The sequence below is a fragment of the Hemitrygon akajei genome, chromosome 8 (genome assembly GCF_048418815.1).
Source record: "Hemitrygon akajei chromosome 8, sHemAka1.3, whole genome shotgun sequence".
NCBI classification, from domain to species: domain Eukaryota; kingdom Metazoa; phylum Chordata; class Chondrichthyes; order Myliobatiformes; family Dasyatidae; genus Hemitrygon; species Hemitrygon akajei.
In genome coordinates, this window is record NC_133131.1 from 26,926,224 (window position 1) to 26,948,287 (window position 22,064).

The 22,064-nt window shown below is 40.1% G+C and overlaps 1 protein-coding gene across 2 annotated transcripts in view; it reads right to left on the reverse strand.

The window, feature by feature from the left end:
• kiaa0753 (KIAA0753 ortholog) overlaps window positions 1-21,310 on the reverse strand; it is a 57,672-nt gene extending 36,362 nt beyond the window's left edge. For both annotated transcript variants that reach the window (XM_073053478.1, XM_073053477.1), the window contains exons 1-5: window positions 21,175-21,310; window positions 19,583-20,186; window positions 7,890-7,996; window positions 6,296-6,358; window positions 5,007-5,228 (exon numbers count right to left, since the gene is read on the reverse strand). In XM_073053478.1, the coding sequence (XP_072909579.1) occupies window positions 5,007-5,228; window positions 6,296-6,358; window positions 7,890-7,996; window positions 19,583-20,186; window positions 21,175-21,306 (1,128 nt within the window). In that variant the 5' untranslated portion in view covers window positions 21,307-21,310. The remainder of the gene's footprint in view (window positions 1-5,006; window positions 5,229-6,295; window positions 6,359-7,889; window positions 7,997-19,582; window positions 20,187-21,174) is intronic.
• Window positions 21,311-22,064: the final 754 nt, after the last annotated feature.

Below are 22,064 nucleotides of genomic sequence, written 5' to 3' on the forward strand. Positions count from 1 at the left end.
AGTTCGAGTATTTTAATTGTGCCTTTATATGCCAGTTCAAGTTGAAATGTAGCATCTATTATTATTCATATTTTTTTTAAGTTGGTTTCTTGTTTTATTCTAGTTTTGACCAATTTTATTGTCAATATTGTCAGAAATAATATTCCTTGTTCATCATACCCAAGATATTTATTCACAGTTCTTTCACATGTGAAATTGATGACATTAAAACAACTTTGTACATTATCCCCACCACTTACAGCAAATGCATTGATGCTAACACTATATATACAGTATTTATCCGTGATAAGTGGTTGGTCAAACACAACCCAGATCTCAACCGCTTATGAAGCTTGATCATTATGATGTACATCAAATCATTGGCAATACTGCCTCTGGGCTTAATCACAGCTGTTTTTCCCCCATCAGCCAGACTCATAGCTGCTGGAAAACTATCAATGACAGCAGCAGAAACTCTTCAGGGTATTTAGTGCCCAGGAAGCTACAAATTATTCAGTAAAACAAATGGCTAATTTCAAAAGAGCTTCTTCCTCACCAAAATGACCTCTTGCTTGCAAGATTTCAACATACTAAGCAATTCAAACTTTGCAAGAATTTACAAGGTGAAGAACTTAATGATTTCCCCAAAATAACCTGCATACTTAACAAGTACAAGCTATACTGTTATAACTAGTAAATGGGTTGCATTCTTTACCAATATGGATATGTGAGTATGGATGGTATTAGTGAATAGGATGCCACTGTTTTCTATCATCAATGATATATGGGGAAAAAATGGTATTTTCATACCTTTAAAAAAACCTTTCAAATTATGAGTAATGTTTTGATCAATTATTCTGGACATGGTAAACCACACATATGCACAATGGAATAATAATGAATCAGATATTGCTGGGTGACCACAGGTAGGAATGATGGCAATGCAGATGATCATTGACTGAATTCTATTCTGCAACTATTGGGAGTATAAATTACTCCTTTTCCCATCCTATCCCTAACTTAATCATCAAAATGGTCAAGAATAGTTGAACTTGAAAGAAAGAATGCAAAACAAATGGGTTTAAGTATGGCAGAAGAATATAGTCTACATGTTTCTTAACATGGTTTTTCGTTAAGTCACACCCAGGAAACTGGTCCAAAAGAATAAAATGGATCAAAATCAATTTGATAAATTGCGAATGAAATTAACATGGCAATTGGAGGATGAGAGTAATGGTCATGGATTGCTTTTGTGATTGGAAGCTGCAATCAATGCTGGGATCCTGATGGTTTGTTATATACATTTGATATGAATGTCAGAGATATGATAATCAAACTCTCAGTTTCCTCAAAAATTGGTGTCATTGTATTAATCAGGAGGGTAATCATCAGTCATGCAAGAATATTGATAAGTTGGCAAGACAGACAGAAATGGCAAGTATAACTTAATCCTGAAAAATGCAAGACAGTGCATTTTGAAAGCACTGATTAGGCTAGGATATACATAATGAACAGCAAGTCCTAGAAAGTATCTTGATCTCCTTGGAGTGGAGAAGGCTGAGGAAGATCATACTGAAGACTACAAAATTACCAAAAAGAAATTGATAGCATAGATCCCAGAGTAGGATATCATCAAGAGAGTAAAGTCATCTGCTGCCCCAGGACCAAGTGGTATACCCTACTAGGTACATAAGAAATGCCTAAAACTCCCCTGGAGGTTGTGGAAGATAATGAGGATAATTTGGACCAAAGCCTCTCTCCCACCAAGTTGAAATACAGCTGAGAGATGCTTTGTTCCCAAGGAAGAAGATTCCTCTACAATCACCTAGTTTAGTACAATCTCCCTCCTAAGTGTGGAGTGCAAGATATTCCTCTTGGTGCTTGCGAGAAGGCTCAACTCTTACTTAATGGAGAGCCACTATATCAACACACCCATTCAGAAAGTTAGCATCCTGGGTACCTTGAACACCTCAATAATCAGCCAATTGATCTGAGGCCAGGCAGAAGAAAGGCAGCCTAACAGTCGTCTGATTAGAGCTAGCCAACGCCTACAGATCAATTCCACACGCCCTCATCCGTGTTGAGCAGGGCCACTACCATATCCAGCCAGTAATGTGACCCATGACCACCAGCTACCGAGGAGGATTCAAGCTACGCTTCACTTCAGCCCACTTTACAACTAGGTGGCAAGACCTCCAAAAAGGCCATTCCTTCTCTCCCATCTTGTCATGGGTGTGAAACTCCTCATATCAGCAGCAGCAGACGTAACCTGAGGCCCAGTGGTGGAGCCCAGCATCCAACAATCTGAAATACAGGGGTTCATGGATGATATCACAGTAACCACTGTAACACATGTCCAAGCAAGATGGGTATTGGAAAACCTGGACAACATCGCTACCTGGGCTAGGATAACCTTCAAGGCCAAGAAATCCAGATGCATGGTGATCAAAAAGGGCAAGGTTACTAGCAAGTTCAGTCTTCAAGTACAGGAAGAAATCATTCTATTCATAGAGGACAACCAGTGAAGTGACTTGGAAAGTGGTTTAATGCAGCAATGTTGGACAGCGCCAACATCACTGACACTGTAAAGCAGCTAAAGAGTGGCTGAAGAATATTGACAAAACCATTCTCCCTGGTAAATTTAAGACAATGGCTGTACAAACATGGTTTCCTACCAAGGCAGCTCTAGCTTTTCATGGTGTACGAGTTCCCCATGACCACTGAAGATGGCATTGAGAAGAAAGTCAACAAGCACCTGTGGAGGTGGCAGACGATCCCCCCAAGTTTTTCTACATAAGATCAGGCCAGCTACAGCTCCCGTTGTCATCGGTAGGGGAGGAGTTCAAGTTGGTAAAGTGTAGAGTTGTGTTAACAGTGAGCACTGATGACAAGCTAATAAATAAAGCAGGAGTCACAGCAAGACAGGGCTGAAAGTGAGCTGCCAACTTGGCCACAGACCAGACAATGAGCTCCCTGCAATTAAGAGACATCATTGGTAACCTACGCCTGGGATGGCAAGGCCTTGGCTCAGCACACATCCAAGATGGGGGAGAGCAAGTGCAAGGGATAGGTGAAACATGGTCCAGGCAGAGGTATGGAACTGTGAGGACGAAAGGCAGGTATCGAAGGCAGTGGAGTTGGGGTCACAGGGCACTTGGATGAAATGGGATTTTCCCAAGCGCAAGATCACTTGGGCAGAGCTTTGGAGACTGGAGCCCTTCTGCATTTATTTCCTCCTGTGGTGCGTGTACGACACTCTCCCTACACCATCATAGTTGCACACATCAAGGATTAAGGGCGGACCCCAAGTGCAAGCTTTGTGGTCGGTGGGGTTCACTGCCACTCATACTGTCTAATGGCCACATCAAGTCAAGTCAAGTCAACTTTTATTGTCATTTCGACCATAACTGCTGGTACAATGCATAGTAAAAATGAGACAACGTTTTTCAGGACCATGGTTTACATGACACAGTACAAAAAACTAGACTGAACTATGTAATTAAAAAAACAGAGAAAGCTACACTACACTACAGACCTACACTGGACTGCATAAAGTGCACAAAAACAGTGCAGGCATTACAATAAATAATAAACAGGACAGTAGGGCAAGGTGTCAGTCCAGGCTTCGGGTATTGAGGAGTCTGATAGCTTGGGGGAAGAAACTGTTATATAGTCTGGTCGTGAGAGCCCGAATACTTCGGAGCCTTTTCCCAGACGGCAGGAGGGAGAAGAGATTGTATGAGGGGTGCATGGGGTCCTTCATAATGCTGTTTCCTTTGCGGATGCAGCATGTAGAGTAAATATCCGTGATAGCGGGAAAAGAGACCCCGATGATCTTCTCAGCTGACCTCACTATCCGCTGCAGGGTCTTGCGATCCGAGATGGTGCAATTTCCGAACCAGGCAGTAATGCAGTTGCTCACATTGTTGCTAGCATTCCCATTGTTTATTTGGGATAATATGCCGCTTAATTGGAACAGGAGATTGTTGCCGAACAGTTTCTATCTAGCATCAATTGCATGCACTTGCGTGGCTATTAGACATTACATGGTACTTACAGCAAATATTTTTTAAAATACCATCAGTTGCATTTGTGTTCAAGAAGCAGTGACTTTTGTCACACAAGCCACACAAAATGCTGGAGGAACTCATCAGGCCAGACAGCATTTATGGAAAAAAGCACAGTTGATGTTTCAGGCCAAAACCATTTGGCAGGACCTGTGCTTTTTTCCATAGATGCTGCCTGGCCTGCTGAGTTCTTCCAGCATTTTATGTGTGTTGCTCAGATTTCCAGCATCTGCAGATTTTCTCGTTTGTGATTTTTGTCACTGAGTTGGCAAGAAATAAGCAGTTAAAGACAATTCAGAAGCATTTTACACACTGTGGTCTCAAGCATTTAGGCTTGAAGATGCCAGAAACAGCCATGAATGAAATTGAAATGATTTCACTACTTCAATAAGTTACAAACTATGAAGAATTTGAAAGTATGGACAATCATCTTGAATGTTACAAAGAAATTTAAGATTTTGAAGGTTCAATCATTGAAAGCAGTAAATTACCTGCACTAGGTGTTCTAATTTGTTCTATATTTCATGTAAACACATAATTTCTTACTCAATTAAACCACAGCTGTTTTTTTATACCTTTTTAATTTTTTCCATGAAACTTTGGCTAATTGGGGCAGCTGCTTAAATGGGCCAAAATGTACTGGTCTCAATGTGTCTCAATTAAGCAGAATCCACTATAATTGAAACCCCATGGCATGGAAGGAAGCTGGAAAATGGGGTTAACCTACTAAGTCATCTGATGGCTGGATACAGTGGCCTGAAGGTCCTGTTCTCTTTCTGAGTGGCTCTATGAAAAAGAAATGACTGTTGAACTTATGGCTAGAATAGTTTGTAAGTCCACAAGCACTATGAAGTTGCCCACAGTACACAGGCACTTCGAATTTTAAGTTTCACTTTAGGGACGTAATCATTTTAACAGTGTCCTATCTCAATTATTCTTATGTTTTCACTTGAGACTTACCTCAACTTGTTGCAGAATATCTGTAACTGCTTCTGGTATGGAAGAATCAATATTGTTTTCCAGTCTGGCAGAACATAGAGAAAGTTGTCGAATCACATGCCCTAGCTCCTTGTAGTAGGTCGGAATCTGCAGTTCTGATTGCCCAGAAAGCTGACCAACAAACATTTGTAAGGCATGGACAGCACCCCTGTGTGCAGCTGCTAACTGAGACATGGCTCGAGACTGGAACACATATAAATGCATAATATCAGTCAGTGACACTTCTACAAGAAGTCAATAATATTACACTGGGTGGAATCACTTGATTATTTTCACATGCTTTTGAAAAATAAATTAATTTTCAGCAGAAAGTTTTGACAATAGTACAATCACTACAAAAGGAATTAAGGGGCACCACATTTTCCAACTTAACAAATGTTACTATGACATTTGACTATGTCTGCCTTTAAACAGTGTTTCTCCTTGCTGATATTGATTTAATATTTTTTATTTGTATGGTAACAGTGAATAATAATGCAACGAAGGAAATATTAATTATCTGGGAGTCAGGTAAACAGAAAAGGCAATTTCAAATATCAAACCAAAGTATCGTGAAATTGACACTGCAACAACTGAGAAGGAAATGTAAAACAGAATGGTCATATTCAATATTAAATCACGAACAGCAAGCAAGATGGAGAAAACTAATTGGATTTTTATTTTGTCTGGATTATATACAGGAAGAGTGAAAAACATAAAAGAATGATATTCCATAGGAACATTTATTTTTCATTCCCAGAAAAAATGATTGATAATAATAACAGGAACAATGATCAGGTTATCAAAACAGTACATAGCTTGATATAGACAAGGGTTGACTGTTGACTTTCTGTGCCAAGTTTCATTTGGTTTCTGCTGTACAAATACATCCCCACTTATTCAATGCAATAAAGTAGTGAGGCTTATATCAGATTTACCATTTTTGCCATCCTGATGATGGAGCAGAACGATTTGGATACTAATTTTGGTTATTTGAATTCTGCCAGCCTGAATTTGCAATATCATGAATGTGTAAATAAGTACCATTACTCACAATGTTACTTTGACAGGAAACAAATCAGGGCAAATATTTCCAAATAAATTTGTTTTTATTAAGGCTTTATTACAAAGATTAACTCTGCCCTTGAAAGAAATAAAAATACTCTACCATTCAATTAAGAACAAAGGGGGTACACTTTAATTTTTAAACTACAAAGATAAATCAGATTCCAAAGTAATCTAACGAAAATCTGAATATTTAAATTTCTTACTTTTTTGGTGTGTTTCACCTTATGTGGTCCTTGTTTGTCAATTGCTTCCTGTATTTCGTTTACCTTAATTAAGATAAGTACATCAAAGAAAAATATTTACACTAATGGTATGAAAATCTAATGCAATTATTATTTAAATTTCTAATTTACTCATGAGAAATGTTTGTATATAACATGTTGAGAGCTAGATTTTCATGTGATATTTAATTCAGAGCATCTCAAAAGGTACATTGTCCAAACAATGAAATGTAAACACATATTTACAATATTCTGGACTCAATACAAACAATACTCTCTCTATTTGGCAAACTTATCTCCAGTTCACCTCCCATAAATATGAATTTCCAATAAAACTTCAACCTCAAATTAATTAGGACTTACAGTGCAATCTAGCTTTTTACTGCAACTTGAACCATAAACATTTATGTAGGTGAATGGGTCATTCAAACTAGGAAACCTTCAAGTGTGAAAGGAGCTGCTAGATACAAGAGATAAATCCTGATTGATTCATTCATGGAAAATTCCATGTCCCCAAAAGTGGAGATTCTATGATTGAATGTAAAATGCTAGAACTATTAGCAGGTCAGGTACCATCGGTGGAGAAAACAATTGATGTTTCAGGTTGATGACTTACCCGTAAATGTTTCCTGCAAATTTTGGGTATTCTAATTTTATTTCAAATTACTAGCAACTGCAGAGTTCTGTATGTCACAGAAACAGCATTATTTTGTTTCTCTCCTCCGTACAAACCAGCTGCAATTAACGAGTTTTCATGAACCTCGCCCAAATAACAGCAATACCAGTATAAGAAATATCAAAGATACGATTGATGCTGGAAATCTAAGATAAATGAAAACACTCAGCAGGTCAGGTAGCATTTGCAGCAAGAGAACAGGGAAAGAAAGGGAAAGAGAGTTTTCAATCCTAATGAAGTGCTCCCACTCTGACTTTCCTTGTTTCTCCTTCTAAGATGCTATCTTACTTGCTGAATATTTCCAGCATTTTCTGTTCATATGGAATCAACACTTACTTTTAAAATCATTCAGACCCTCTCGGAATCCATCCTATCACAGACATTCCTTTTGTTCTCTCCACCCTTTCTCTTCCTCTGAAAATTAAAACCTGTTTGGTTTCTATCTTCTCCTAGTTCTGATGAAAGGTAATTCATCTGAAACATTAATTGTTTCACTATCCACAGATACTGCCTGATCTGATGCTTCCAGCAATTCCTGTTTTTATTTCAGTTTAAAATCAACAGATTTTTATTGTTTTTTTTAATTTAAGACTCAGCTTAGAATGATGGGGTTTTTTTTTGTGCACAGCCAACAACCTTCATAAAATCAGTATCTGGCTGGTTAAAATTTGAGGATCAGAAGTTATCATGGTTTTATTGGATTAAACAAATAAAAAGCATATTTTTCCAACCAAGCTTTTCTGCCCTAGCAAATGGCAAAATAGCACATGAAAAGTCCTTTTTGTTAATCTTTCGATCTTGGTGTTAGTAAGTTTTCAAACATTGTGGATCAAGATTTGATCCATGATCAACAAATCCCTCCTATTAAATTCAATTGCAAAAATTTAAATTGGGTCTCACTTGCTGCTGCAGAACATACAGCATCCTTGCTGCACGAGTGGCTTGTTCCTGTCTTTTTATTTGTATTCTGCGCTCTTCGTCAGGATCCAGGACATCCACTGACTTTTCTAAAAAGTAATTATTATAGCTTATAAAAGAGACATTACCAAAACAATAAATATTTCAAAATTACTGTATATTCCTGCTTTGATTCATTTCGTATTTTTTCGTATTTGTATTTCGTATTTCGTGCTTTTCTTATTTGTTGAAGATAAATCCTTTCATCCTCTGCAGATCAGTGCAGGGATTCCTTGGTGCAAAGTTCAATATGCAACCATCCCTATGTTTTATCAATGGCTTTTCTTCTATTTTCAGCAGAGTAGGGGTTGCTCAAGGATAGTTGCACATCTCCTCAAGAACCACACCTTGCCCACAATGAAGCAAAAGCTGAACAACCTCTGGGCTAGGTCAGTAAAGTGGCAAATAACAATCATATCTCCTATGTCCCAGGTAATGTCATCATTAACAAAGGGAGTCCAACACCTGAACTTGATATTTAACACCTTTACTAGCAAAAGTTGCTATTGAAAAGTTAACACTGCTAGATGGGAACGTGGAGTTGAGGTTACAAACAGCCAGAATCTTAGTGATTGGCAGAATAAGCTCAGACACCAACTCCATGGTCAAATGTTTGAAAAACATATTTTGTATACAATCAACAATAGCAGCTGTAGAGTATATTTACATGAATATTTAGAGGTACACTGGAATACAAAATAGTAGTATCCAATAAATGGATAATCTGGCATCAACCAAATAAAGCAAAATGCTTAAAATAGGGTATGCAAAATAATTAACTGTTAAAAATGCCGTACAAATTACAAGATTTAATGAATCAATCCACATATTCCACCTTGTTATATCGATGATTCACACACTGAGATGTTTTCTAATTTACTGGTAAATTTGTGTAGGGAATGGAAAGTTTTAAGTACTCCACCCATGATGGTTACATTAGCATAGACTGGATGAAAGCCTGTAAGGAATTGGAAGTACGACATGCCTTAAGGGCACAAAATCATTGCATATCACTGTCAAGACGTAGTGCAAATGTCTGCAAAGTCTCAAAAAGCTCAAGAATAACCTGGATATAAGGCTAGCAAGGCATTACTAAGCATCTAGATCAGGCATGGGCAAACTACGGCCCGGGGGCCATATGCGGCCCGTTAAGCTTTTTAATCCGGCCCGCAGAACTTGATGAAATTATATTAATAAACTTTGTTAACGTTTTTTCCTCGCAATTCTGGCGTTATTTTTTTCAATAAGCCTTACATGTTACATGTCATTTCTGTTAAGTGATGGACATGAGTAGTGCACAGGTGCACGTACGTTCTCAAAATAAAAAATACGCTCCAGATCAAATAACACGCTCCGCATACTGGCGCGCTGTCACTGTTCTGTCCTTGTGCTGGTTGTTGTTGAGTTTTGGCACAGGGGACAATTGAATAAGAAGGAGCGGGACAAGTAGACCTGCATCTCCTACTGTTTTTGAAATAAAGACAGTCAGGAGGAGAGTGATGATGATAATATCTTGAAGGATAACAATTTTCAGTGCTTTAAAATAATAACTGTTACTATTAAAAAAAGCTGTATTTTATTCATTTAATTTTCAGTGTTTTAAAAGTCATTTCAATAAATAGCTAAATACCATGGGACTTCAAAGACAGATATTTTGTTGTAATGCATTTGTTCATTTTCAATTGAAATTAAAGCACATGTTTTCTACATATCCCATGATATTTTATTTTCTCTTATGAGGTGTATTACCAAAACACTCCGTCCATCTGCTCCTGGTCCGGCCCCCCTGTCAAATTTTAGAACCCTTTGTGGCCCACAAGTCAAAAAGTTTGCCCACCCTTGATCTAGATGCTAAATGCAACGATAGGGACCATGAAAAATTGAAACTTTCTTACCATGCATTGCTCAGTTTGATAATAGAATTAAGTTATCTCTAGCCATAAAACAAAACAGTAGTCAGTCTTTAATTCTAATTGCTGAGCTTTTCAAGATTGTGGCTTAAGAATTAGCTTTTTAAGTTCATAGGAATGGTTTTAGGGACAGAGAGAAGAGTTAGGGTTTAGGGACAGTGATGTGGGGATTTAGAGGTCAGATTACAGTTTAGGGACAGGAATGTGGAGGGGTTAGAGGTCAGGCTGGAGTCTCGGTCTCTGCTCTGTTCTTCAAATTCAAAGTCCAGTGGCATGGACAGGTCTAGACATTTACTCTGCACTTCAAAGCCTACAATGTGGACATGGGAAGAAGGACATCTAGCGTCTAGATCTCCACTTTGTGCTCGAAGGGTCGGCAACTTCGACATGCGACAGAGGATGTTGGGCTGTCCCAGGTTGGCGGATCCTGGAATCAGATGTTTATGCAAGTAGGAGGCAAAAGGACTGGTCAGTCAGCGAGCCCAGAGTATGAGGCCAGCAGATGAGGTCCCGTCATTGGTTAGTCCGGGGATCGAGACCAATGATCATAATCCAATGGTCAATCAGACTTCTGGAAGTCAAAGCTCGATGGCGAAGCCTGGAGACTGGAGGACCAGAGGACTGTCTGTGAGTGGCTGGGAGGGAGGAAATGAGTTTATTTTGCTGTTGTTGTTTTGATGGTTGTTGTGTTCTATTTTGTTGTGCTCTGTATTGCTCTACCAGGGACTGTGAGCATGCTAAGATCATGCCAGAATGTGTGGTGACACTTGCAGGTTGCTCCCAGTGTGTGTTGTTTATTAATGCAAACAATGCATTTCACAGTATGTTTTCATGTACATCAGATGAATAAATCTGAATCTTTTTATAGAATCCTTTTACATCCTGAAAGAATATTGAAAGGATAAAAAGACATTGAAGTTAAGATAATATGGTTACTCTATATCAGTGGTCCCCAATCACTGGGCCATGGACCGGTACCAGGCTGCAAAGCATGTGCTACCAGGCTGCGAGGAAACGATATGATTTGGCGATATGAAATGATATTAGTTAGCTCCACCTTTCCTCATTCCATCATGCCCAATATTGAACATGAATGCACACAAGGTCATTACGCACGCAAGGTCATCAGTCACCTAAACGCAGTGATACCCTAGCGCCAGGGATCACTGGTTGGCCTCAGGTAATTGGTCGCCTCACACGGTTGGCGAGAAGTGCCAATGCTACTGGCCTGGAGCGGGGACAGATCGACGCCACCTCTAAACCTGTTTAGCGCACCGAATGTTCTTGAGGAACCCAGTGCTAAAATATTCACAGACGACCTAATTTGGGCTCAGGGTTCCGTAAGTAGCAGAGCAGCTACCTCGCTGCGATCTACTGAAAGTCATCCCTCGAGCCAAACTTTTGTCGGCCGATAGATCCTACCTACTTACAAGGGGGGCAAGCACGCGCCCCATCACACACCTCACTTGGTCGGTCGCTCTCTCCGGACTGTGACCACCGTGGCCCTGGTATGGGGACCTCCGGCCCTTACCTTGTCCTCTTACTGGTGTGTAGCAATGATTTTATATGTTCACGTATGTTTAGTATCCAAAATGTTACTTAAAATGTTATGATGCTATTGACTTATAAGTGAGTTATAATTGACTTATCACTATATTCATGCGAGGAAGATAATGCGCTGTATGTTTAATATTAAATTTGTTAGATAAACCCTTTTAGAAATGAAATTGAGTGTATTAGGCACTTATAAGTGACTTATACTTGACTTATCACCTATATTCCGGTCATAATTAACATCCTCACCCCCCACCGCCCCCACCGGCTGGTCCACAAGAATATTGTCAATATTAAACCAGTCTGCGGTGCAAAAAATGTGGGTGACCACTGCTCTATCTGCAAATTTGTCAATTAGATTTGAGAGCTCCCAGAAGATCTGCCCTCCAGTAAAGGATCCTAGAAAAATAATATGCAGCTCATATTAAGACAATTTTTACATTTTAGAAGAAAGACAGGGAAAATCAGCTCCTCCAAATCAACAATAAAACCTTAGATTATATAAAATGTGGAAATATTGCTAACAGAAATGGGTAATGATTTTCTTGCTATCCAAGTAGTTTAATGTAAAATATCTCAGGCATAAGTCAAGTTGTTAACGCTAAGTCACCATGAGTGACTTAAATGTCACGACAATTTCCCTTTTCAGGTCAGATTGTGCTCAAGCTCATGTTTCAGCCAACTGGGCCCTGCAGCCACCACCTTCCCAATCTCAGCTGCTACGCTAACTTTTTACAGTCCCACAGATTCAAATTTAGCCAAAGGCTTTACTTGGCTGTCCTGGGAGCAGTAACAAGGCCGAAGATAGTGCATTTTGAGGAGCTTTCTGTGAACTGGCCTGATGATCCCTTGTCTTGATGTTCAGGGACATTTAAAAAGAGGAAAAATAAATTTAAGTAAAATTTATTTTAAAATATAACTTGTAATTTAAAACATATAAAACTTAGATGACTCTTAATTAAAAGAAGAAAATAAAAATTAAAGAAAACAAAAATCCAAAACAAAATGCACTCAGTCACATTTGCTGAGGGTTTCCACCATTGCTTTTGTTTCAGAACAAAGGTCTTACTTTTCAATTGAGGTCCACGACCCACTCAGCTGAGTAAGGTTTTATTGGATAAACCAAGCACAGCTGGATCAAAGCTGAATGGTCAAATCTACAAGGTGCATCGAGCCCATTAACTCTATATAATCATGCGGTCTCAGCACCCATTCCAAGGGCAAAATATGAAGTCAAACGCAACAGCCACTGACAGCCAGCATATTCTGATCTCTTCTACAACAGGCAGTTTTCTTTGTCTCAAAATTTGGTTTTGTGAAAATTAATTAAAAGTCAATAACTACATTACTACTACCATGTAATTATCAAAATGTAAAATGGATAATTTTCAAAATGTAAAATGGAAAAAAATGGTTCTTTTTTTCCATCAATTGCTATGCCCTTGTGCAGCTCATTACGATTTAATGGTTATCAATAATTCTTGGTTGAAAGTTATTTACATACACAAGGGTTAATTACTTCATCCAATAGTATGATTAATGACTAGTGTAAATAATACAAACTAAACAGATAAAAATTGATTGAATGAGTCAAATTCGGGCATTAATCATTCCCCTGACTGAGTCAATAATCATTGTTGCTTCCCTGTTGACCTATTAAGAAGAACAAGTTTAGAAGTCATTATAACAATTATTATAATTTGGAATCCACACCGAATTTCATTCTCTCCTCTGATTAATTTCTCTGTCTCAAAATAAATTGGTAATTCTAATTTGGAAATCATACACTGTTTGGTGTATCATAAAGAATGCCTGAAAAAGACAACTTAGATCATCAAATTCTGAACACATCAAATTAATAAATACCATTGTCGACACCACTGTTGAATCAAGGATAGTGACAAATCAGCATATACAAGGGTGATTGAGTGGTGCTACAACAACAACCTCTCACTTAATGTCAGCAAACCAAGGAGATGATTATTGATTTCAAGAAGAGGAAACCGGAAGTCCATGAGCCAGTCCACATCAAAGGATCAGAAGTGGAGAGGGTCAGCAACTTTAAATCCCTTAGTATTATCATTTCAGAGGATCTGTCCTGGATTCAATACACAAGTATCATGGCACAAGAAAGCATGGCAGCACTTCTACTTGGTCAGAAGTTTTCAAAGATTTCGTACATCATCTATAACTTTGACAAACTTCTAGATACGTGGTGGACAGTACTGTATATTTGCAGATACATCATGGCTTGGTATGGAAACACCAATCCCCTTGTACTGAAAAGCCTACAAAAAGTAGTGGATATGGCGAGTACTGGATATCATGAGTAAAGCCTTCCCCACCACTGAGCTGTTGAGTGCTGTCGCAGGACCTGCAAAACCAGGTTCAGGAACAGTTATTAACGCTCAACCATCAGGCCAGAGGCGATAACTTCACTCAACTTTACTTGCCCCATCATTGAACTGTTCTCACTGAACTGGACTCGTTTTCAAAGACTCATCTAACATTTCCTGCTGGGTGTTGTACTTCATTGATTCTATTGTGCTTATTGATTTTATCTGATTGCTTGCAAGAAAATGAATCTCAGGGTTATATATGGTTACATATATCTATTTTGATAATAAATTTACTTTGAACTTAATAAAAAAGAAACGAATGCATGATTCTACTTAAATAGGAAATGAATGAATGCGTCTTATTTTCTTAGACATTTGCCTAGATTTGGCATGTCAACTAAATCTTTGACAAACTTCAATGGATAGTATCCTAACTAGTTGCATCGCAGACTGGTATGGAAACACTAATGCCCAGGAATAGAAAAGTTTACAGAAAGTGGTGAATACAATCCAGTCCTTCACAGGGAAAGCTCTCCCCACTAGTAAGTGTATTTAGAAGGTGCGCTGCACAAGAAAGCAGCATCCATCATCAAGAACCGTCACCTTCCAGACTATGCTCTCTTCTCATTACTACCATCAGATACAAGACACACAAGTCTTCAGTCCACGTCACCAGGTTCAGGAAGAGTTATTACCCTTCAACCATCAGGCTTCTGAACCGACATGGATAACTTAACTCACCTCAAGTCTGAAATGATTCTACAACCTACAGACTTGCTTTTAAGGACTCTACAACATATATTCCTTTAATTCATGTATAGTTTTTCTTGAACTCTATTGTATCTCTTTATTTTTCTGTATATATTAATCTCAAGCTACACACACACACACACACACACACACAATGCCTATAAAAAGTATTCACATCCTTTTAATGTGGCACAACAAATCATCACTGGTGCGGCCCTAGAAATCACATAATTAGTTAAATGGAGACCTGTTTTTGGAGACCTGTGTGCAGTCAAGGTGTTTCACTTGACTGTAGTAAAAATATCTCTATTTGGAAAGTCCAACTGCTAGGGAGTCAGTATTCTGGCAAAAACAACACCATGAAGTCAGAAGAACACTTTAAGCAACTTGATGAAAAGGTTATTGAAAAGCACAAGTCAGGAAATGGATACAAGAAAAATTCCAAGTCACTTAATATCCCTTGGAATACAGTTAAGTCAATCATCAAGAAATGGAAAGACTTTGTTACGGAGACAGAGGCGGAGTTAAGATGGCACTAAACGGTGATTCCTTTGTTTGCATCTTTGGAAACAGCGCTATTTCCATCCTTAATATCTTTATTTTTCTCTTTCAGGGCTCTTTTGAAGACCCTGACCTGGAGTTACACACTGACTTTGATTCTTTGCGGGAATAGGACACATTCTCGGGGTTTCAGGACTGGCCGTTGTTCAGCACGCCAAGGGTTCGGCCTGAGAGCCTGGCTTGAATTCAGAAACCTAAGATCTCGGGGCTCCGGAGACAGGTGGATCGAAGATCGGTGTCATGACAGGAGACCCGTGTGTCGTCAGGGGAGTCAGGATATCTGTTGTGGGCCCGAAGACCCAGGATTCTTGTGATCTTCGGGCACAGAGCTCGAAAAAAGCGATGTAACAAACTTTTTAAACATTGTAAACTAGCGAGTTGTTATATCTTGCCACTCGCTGGAAAAATGGAGACACCATTTTCTCCCTTATTAGGGAGAGAGAGAATCTGCAGTATGTCGAATGCCGGGTGTAACGCAAAGTCTTTGGGGTAACTTCAAGTCTGTGTCTTTGCTATTGCTTTGCTTACACTTCAGTGCTTGGTGATGGTGCCGATGCTTGCTTTTTTTTGCCGGTGGGGGGGGAGAGGGGATTGTTGTTTGCTGCCGCTTCTGCATGGGAGGGGGGGAGCTGGGGGGTACTCTTATGTTTATCTGTTGTTCATTCTTTGGGGCACTTCTCTGTTTTCATGGATGTTTGTGAAGAAAAAGCATTTTAGGATGTATATTGTATGCATTTCTCTGACTTTAAATTTGAACCTTTGAAAATGGCACAGCTGTAAATCTACCTTGAGCAAGCTGTCCTCAAAAATTGAGTAACCGTGTACGAAGGGGACTAGCGAGGGAGGCCACCAAGAGACCTATGACAACTCTGGAGGAGTTACAAGCTTCAGTGACTGAAATGGGAGAGGACACATACAACAACTGTTGCCCGGGTGCTTCACCAGTCACAGCTTTATGGAAGAGAGGTAAAGAGAGAGCCACTGTTGAAAAAAACTCACATGAAATCTCAGCTAGAGTTTTCCAAAAGGCATGTGGGAGACTCTGAAGTCAGCTGAAAGAAGGTTCCATGGTTTGATGAAACTAAATTGAACTTTGTAACCGTCAGACTAAATGCTATGTTTGACGTAAGTCAACCACCACACCTCATCCTAAACACACCATCCGTACCGTGAAGCATGGTGGTGACCACATCATGCTGTAGGGAAGCTACACTGCAGCAGGCTCTGGAAAGCTTATGAAGATCGAGGGTGAAATGAAATCAGCAAAATACAGAGAAATCCTGGAGGAAAAATTGACGCAGTCTGCAAGAGAACTGCGACTTAGGAGAAGATTTGTTTTCTAGCAAGACAAAGACCCCAAGCATAAAGCCAAAGCTACACAGAAACAGCTTAAAAACAACAAAGTTAACATCCTGGAGTGGCCAAGTCAGAATCCAGACCTCAAACAAATTGGGTATTTGTGGCTGAACTTGAAAAGGGCTGTTCACTCACAATCCCCATTCAATCTGACAGAGCTTGAGCAATGTTGTAAAGAACAATGGGGAAAAATTGCAGTGTTCATACGTGCAAAGCGGATAGAGACCTACCCACACAGACTCAAGGCTGTAATTGCTGTCAAACGTGCATCTACTAACAACTGACGTGAAGAGGGTGAAAATTTACGCAATCAGTTATTTTGTGTTTTATATTTGTAATTAACTTAGATCACTTTGTAGAAATCTGTTTTCAGTTTGACACAAGAGTCTTTTTCTGTTGATCAGTGTCAAAAAGACCAAATTAAATCCACTGAATTTCAATGTTGTAAAACAATAAAACATGAAATTTTCCGGGGGGGGGGGGTGAATAATTTTTATCGGCACTGCGTGTAATAAACTTTTTTTTGACTTTGACAAGTTGTTAAGCTCGGTACTCAATTCTGCTGTTTGACATTTTTCTCTATGATGTACAATCCAAGTAACATAGGGTGCATCACAACCTGGTATGGAAGTTGTCCTGTCCAAGACCAGAAGAAACTGCAGAAGATCGTGAGCATAGCCCAGCACATCACACAAACCAATCTTCCATCCTTGGACTCACTTTACACCACACGCTGTCGGAGCAGTGCTGCCAGGATAATCAAGGACAAGACCCACCCAGCCAACACACTTTTTGTCCCACTTCCCTCTGGGAGAAGGTTCAGAAGCATGACGATTCGTACGGTCAGATTTGGGAACAGCTTCTTTCCAACTGTGATAAGACTGCTGAACAGATCCTGACCCGGATCTGGGCCGTACCTTCCAAATATCTGGACCTGACTTGCACTACCTTACTTTCCCTTTTCTATTTTCTAATTATGATTTATAATTTAAATTTTTTAAATTATATTTACTTTGATTTGTACTTCAGGGAGCACGAAGCACAGAAACAAATATCACTGTGATGATTGTACGCTCTAGTATCAATTGTTTGGTGACAATAAAGTAAAGTAAATCAAACATATATAATAAAGCAAAAACACAAAATGCTGGCAGAACTCAGCAGGCCAGACAGCATCTATGGGAGGAGGTAGTGACGGCGTTTCAGGCCAAAACCCTTCATCAGGAGTGAAGTAACATGGGATGGTCGAGGGGGGATAAGAAGTGGGGGGAGGGATAAAGTAGAGAGCTAGGAAGTGATAGGCTGGAGGGAAATGGGCTAGGGGGAAGGTGGAGAATTATGGGAAATAAAAGAGAAAGAAAGGTAGGGCTGGGGTGAGATTATAGTGAGGGGGGTAAAAAGAGACAGAAAGAGAACCAGACTAAAATAATAGATAGGGATGGGGGTAAGGGGGGGGGCAGGGGTATATACGGAGGTCTGTGAGTTGAATGTTCATACCGGCAGGTAGGAGGCTACCTAGGTAGGAGATAAAGTATTGCCCCATCGACCTGCATGTGGCCTCATCTTAACAGTACAGGAGGCCATGGACAGACATGTCGGAGTGGGAGTGGTCTGTGGAATTAAAGTGTGTGGCCACGGGGAGATCCCGCCACTGCTGGAGGACTGAACGCCGGTGTTTGGCAAAACGGTCTCCCAGCCTGCGGCGGGTCTCCCCAATGTATAAATGGCCACATCGGGAGCACCGGATACAGTATATCACCCCAGTTGACTCGCAGGTGAAATGGTGCCTCACCTGAAAGGACTGTCTGGGTCCTAGGATGGTGGTGAGGGAAGAAGTATGGGGGCAGGTGTAGCACTTCTTCCGTTTGCAGCGATGAGTGCCCAGAGGGAGGTCGGTGGGGAGGGATGGGGGGATGAATGGACAAGGGAGTCACGTAGGGAGCGATCCCTGCGGAAAGCCGAGAGTGGGGGGGGAGGGGAAGATGTGGCTGGTGGTGGGATCCCGTAGGAGGTGGCGGAAGTTACAGAGGATTATATGGTGGATCTGTAGGCTGGTAGGGTGATAGATGAGGACCAGGGGGACTCTATCCCTGGTGGGCTGGAGGGGGGATGGGACGAGGGCAGAGGTGGGTGAAATACGGGAGACGCGATGGAGGGCAGAGTTGATAGTGGACGAAGGGAAGCCCCTTTCTTTAAAAAAGGAAGACATCTCCTTTGTTCTAGAATGAAAGGCCTCATCCTGAGAGCAGATGCGGCGGAGGCAGAGGAATTGAGAGAAAGGGATAGCATTTTTGCAGGAGACAGGGTGGGAGGAGGAATAGTCTAGGTATCTGTGGGAGCTAGTAAGTTTGTAGTAGATGTCAGTGGATAGGCTGTCTCCAGAGATAGAAACAGAAAGATCTAGAAAGGGGAGGGAGGTGTCGGAAATAGACCAGGTGAATTTGAGGGCGGGGTGAAAGTTGGAGGCGAAGTTAATGAAGTCAACGAGCTCAGCATGTGTGCAGGAAGCAGCGCCGATGCAGTCGTCGATATAATGTAAGATAAGAAAAGAGGAGGACAGATACCGGTGTAGGCTTGGAACATAGATTGCTCCACATGGCCAACAAAAAGGCAGGCATAGCTAGGACCCATGCGGGTGCCCATGGCTACACCTTTAGTTTGGAGGAAATGGGAGGAGCCAAGGGAGAAATTGTTAAGGGTGAGGACTAATTCCGCGAGGCGGAGAAGAGTGGTGGTAGAGGGTGACTGGCTGGACCTGGAATCCAGGAAGAAACGGAGAGCTTGGAGACCTTCCTGGTGGGGGATAGAGGTATATAGGGACTGGATGTCCATGGTGAAAATGAGGCGGTGGGGGCCAGGGAACTTGAAATCTTTGAAGAGATGTAAAGCATGGGAAGTATCACGGATGTAGGTGGGAAGGGATTGAACAAGGGGAGATAAAACAGAGTTGAAATAGGCAGAAATGAGTTCAGTGGAGCAGGAGCAAGCAGAGACAATGGGTCTGGCTGGACAGGCAGGTTTGTGAATCCTAGGTAGGAGGTAGAAACAGGAAGTGCGGGGTGTGGGAACTATAAGTTTGGTGGCCGTGGATGGGGGATCTCCCGAGCTGATGAGATCGGAAATGGTTTGGGAAATAATAAAGCATTTTCTTTAAAAACAGACATACCTCTTTTGGTAAGGTCTTCAATTTTCTGAAAGTACTTGCTGAGCTGCATTCTCAGTCTATGAATCTCTTCTGCACTTTTATTGTCCAGGTTATGCTGATTCAACCGTGGGCCTGGGTCATGTGTAGGTGGTGAATCAGAGAGTGCAGGTCTATCTTGGCTTTGGTTAGAGGTGTAAATATACACCCTGGCACTAGATCTTGTAAATTCCTCTTTTACAGCCTGGTTTCTCTGGTGCCTTGGTTTTGTAATATTTCCATTTTCGACTTTATTCTTCATTCGTGAAGTACTGTCAGTAGATTTCCCTTTCTCGTGATTAGGACATAATGAAGATTGCAGCTCATCTTTTCCATGTTTATACAAATAATCTTTCACTTGTTCTTCTAGGTGCTTTTTCCTCAGATCCCTCTTTGCCAGTTGGATGGCCACATTTAATCTGTCTTCAGATACAGCAGAGAATTGCATCGAATTCTGCACACTTTGGACATCATCCTGTACCTGCTGCTGACAAGGTTGCTGTAGCTTCTCAATTATAATGGGGCGAGGGTTCGTGAATTTCACAGCCAAGTTGGATACAGCATTTATTACATCTTTATTGAATTTTAACTAAAAAAGAAATATGAAGGAAGTTTCAGCAAATTGAGCACATTTCATTCTCCTTTTGATGATTCATGAAATGATTAACTGAGGAATTAGGCTTTTATGTCGTCATCATCCAGCAGTATTTTACAGAAATAGAGATCCAATAATTGCTTTGAATACTATACTGACAACAGGTGTACCAAGGCAATGTGAGTAACTCAATACTCAATTCTTTCCTTCATCACAAGAAAAGTATTCATCATTAACTGCCTCATGATCTCATACATAAAATATGACTTTTTAAATGGTAAAAATTGTTCCTCTATTGTTGTGACTCAGTACAAGTACATTGCTCCTGAGCAATTTATCTGTCACATGTCAGAATTATTTTTTCTTAAAAGAGTCAAGTCACTTTTTATTGTCATTGCGACCATAACTGCTGGTACAATACACATAAAAACGAGACAACGTTTTTCAGGACTGTAGTGCTACATGTAACAGTACAAAAACTACATTGAACTAAAGAGATATGTAAGGCAGCAAGGAATCCAGTTCATGTTTTTTCTTAATTTCTAACAATTTCACAAAAGATTAAAATCTGTTAGTTTCTTATTTTATATAGCGATGCAGCATTGTAATAGGCCTTCTGACCCAACAAGCTGCCAATCACACCCATGTTACCAATTAACCCATACTACTAAGCCATAGGTCTTTGGGTACTCAGAGGAAACCCGCATGGTCATAGAGAGAATGTACAAACTCCTCACAGACAGAGGCAGGAATTGAACCCAGATCACTGGCACTGTAATTGCATAATGCTAACTGCTACGCTACTGTGCTGCCCCAGAATAAAAAATTGTGCTGGCCTCCTTTCAAAAAATTATGAAGATAAAAAATAACTTCAAATTAAAATTGTTTTATGCTTCCATTACTATCCTTAAATTGTTGCCAATTTAGTTAGGATGGCAGCATATTGTTAGTTGGTGAAAAATACAAGGATGTTGCAACATACCTGAGTCTTATAAAACTGTGTGCTATTCTGATCACCGCTTCCAAAATCCTGTTCAGTTGATCTGGAAGGCATCCACGACCCCAGCGACTGGGCAGGGTTCACTGCCTGCCTTTGCTGGATCTTTGTCGCCATGACTACCTGTATTGTGCAAATTAATACAGTAGTAACTTGACTTTGTAAAAGGAGAACAGAAGTCAGTAAAACTGGAGATAAGCAAATAATTAGCAAGTTTTATTTTTGTAAAACAAAGGTATAAAGTTAGAGAATAGCACTCAACAAAAAGTAAAATGCTGAAACTTAAAATGAGTGAACAAAACAAAACAGTATTTCACACACTTGATTACATTTGGAAAAAATATTGAAACATTTAAACTAGTCTATACAGATTATTGTGAAAAAGAAACTTAGATCTCAGTTTCTACACAAAACAGTTGTAACCAGGAAATTGCATGCTTTGGTAACATTAGGGGATACAATGATCACATCAAGTTTACCTGGGGTGCCACAGTAGTGTTGCAGTTAGTGCAACACTATTACAGCTCGGAGTGTTGGAGTTTGGAGTTCAATTCTGGCATCCTCTGTTAGAAATTTTGTATGGCCATCCCGTGGGTGCAAGGGTTTCCACCTACCGTCTAAAGACTTACTAGTATAGATTAATGGTTCATTGCAGATTGTCCTGTAATTAGGCTAGTGTTGAATAGGTGGGTTGCAGGGCAGTGCAGTTCGGTGGACCGGAAGGGCCTGTTCTGCGCTGCATCTCAGAACAGTTTTGTGTAAAGGTGGAATTTCAAAACAATTTTTAAAATCCTAACTAGAATAAAATCATAAATTGCTAATTACTTTTGTATACCAATTGGAAATCTACAAATGGGGACTTCGAGAAAAGAGAA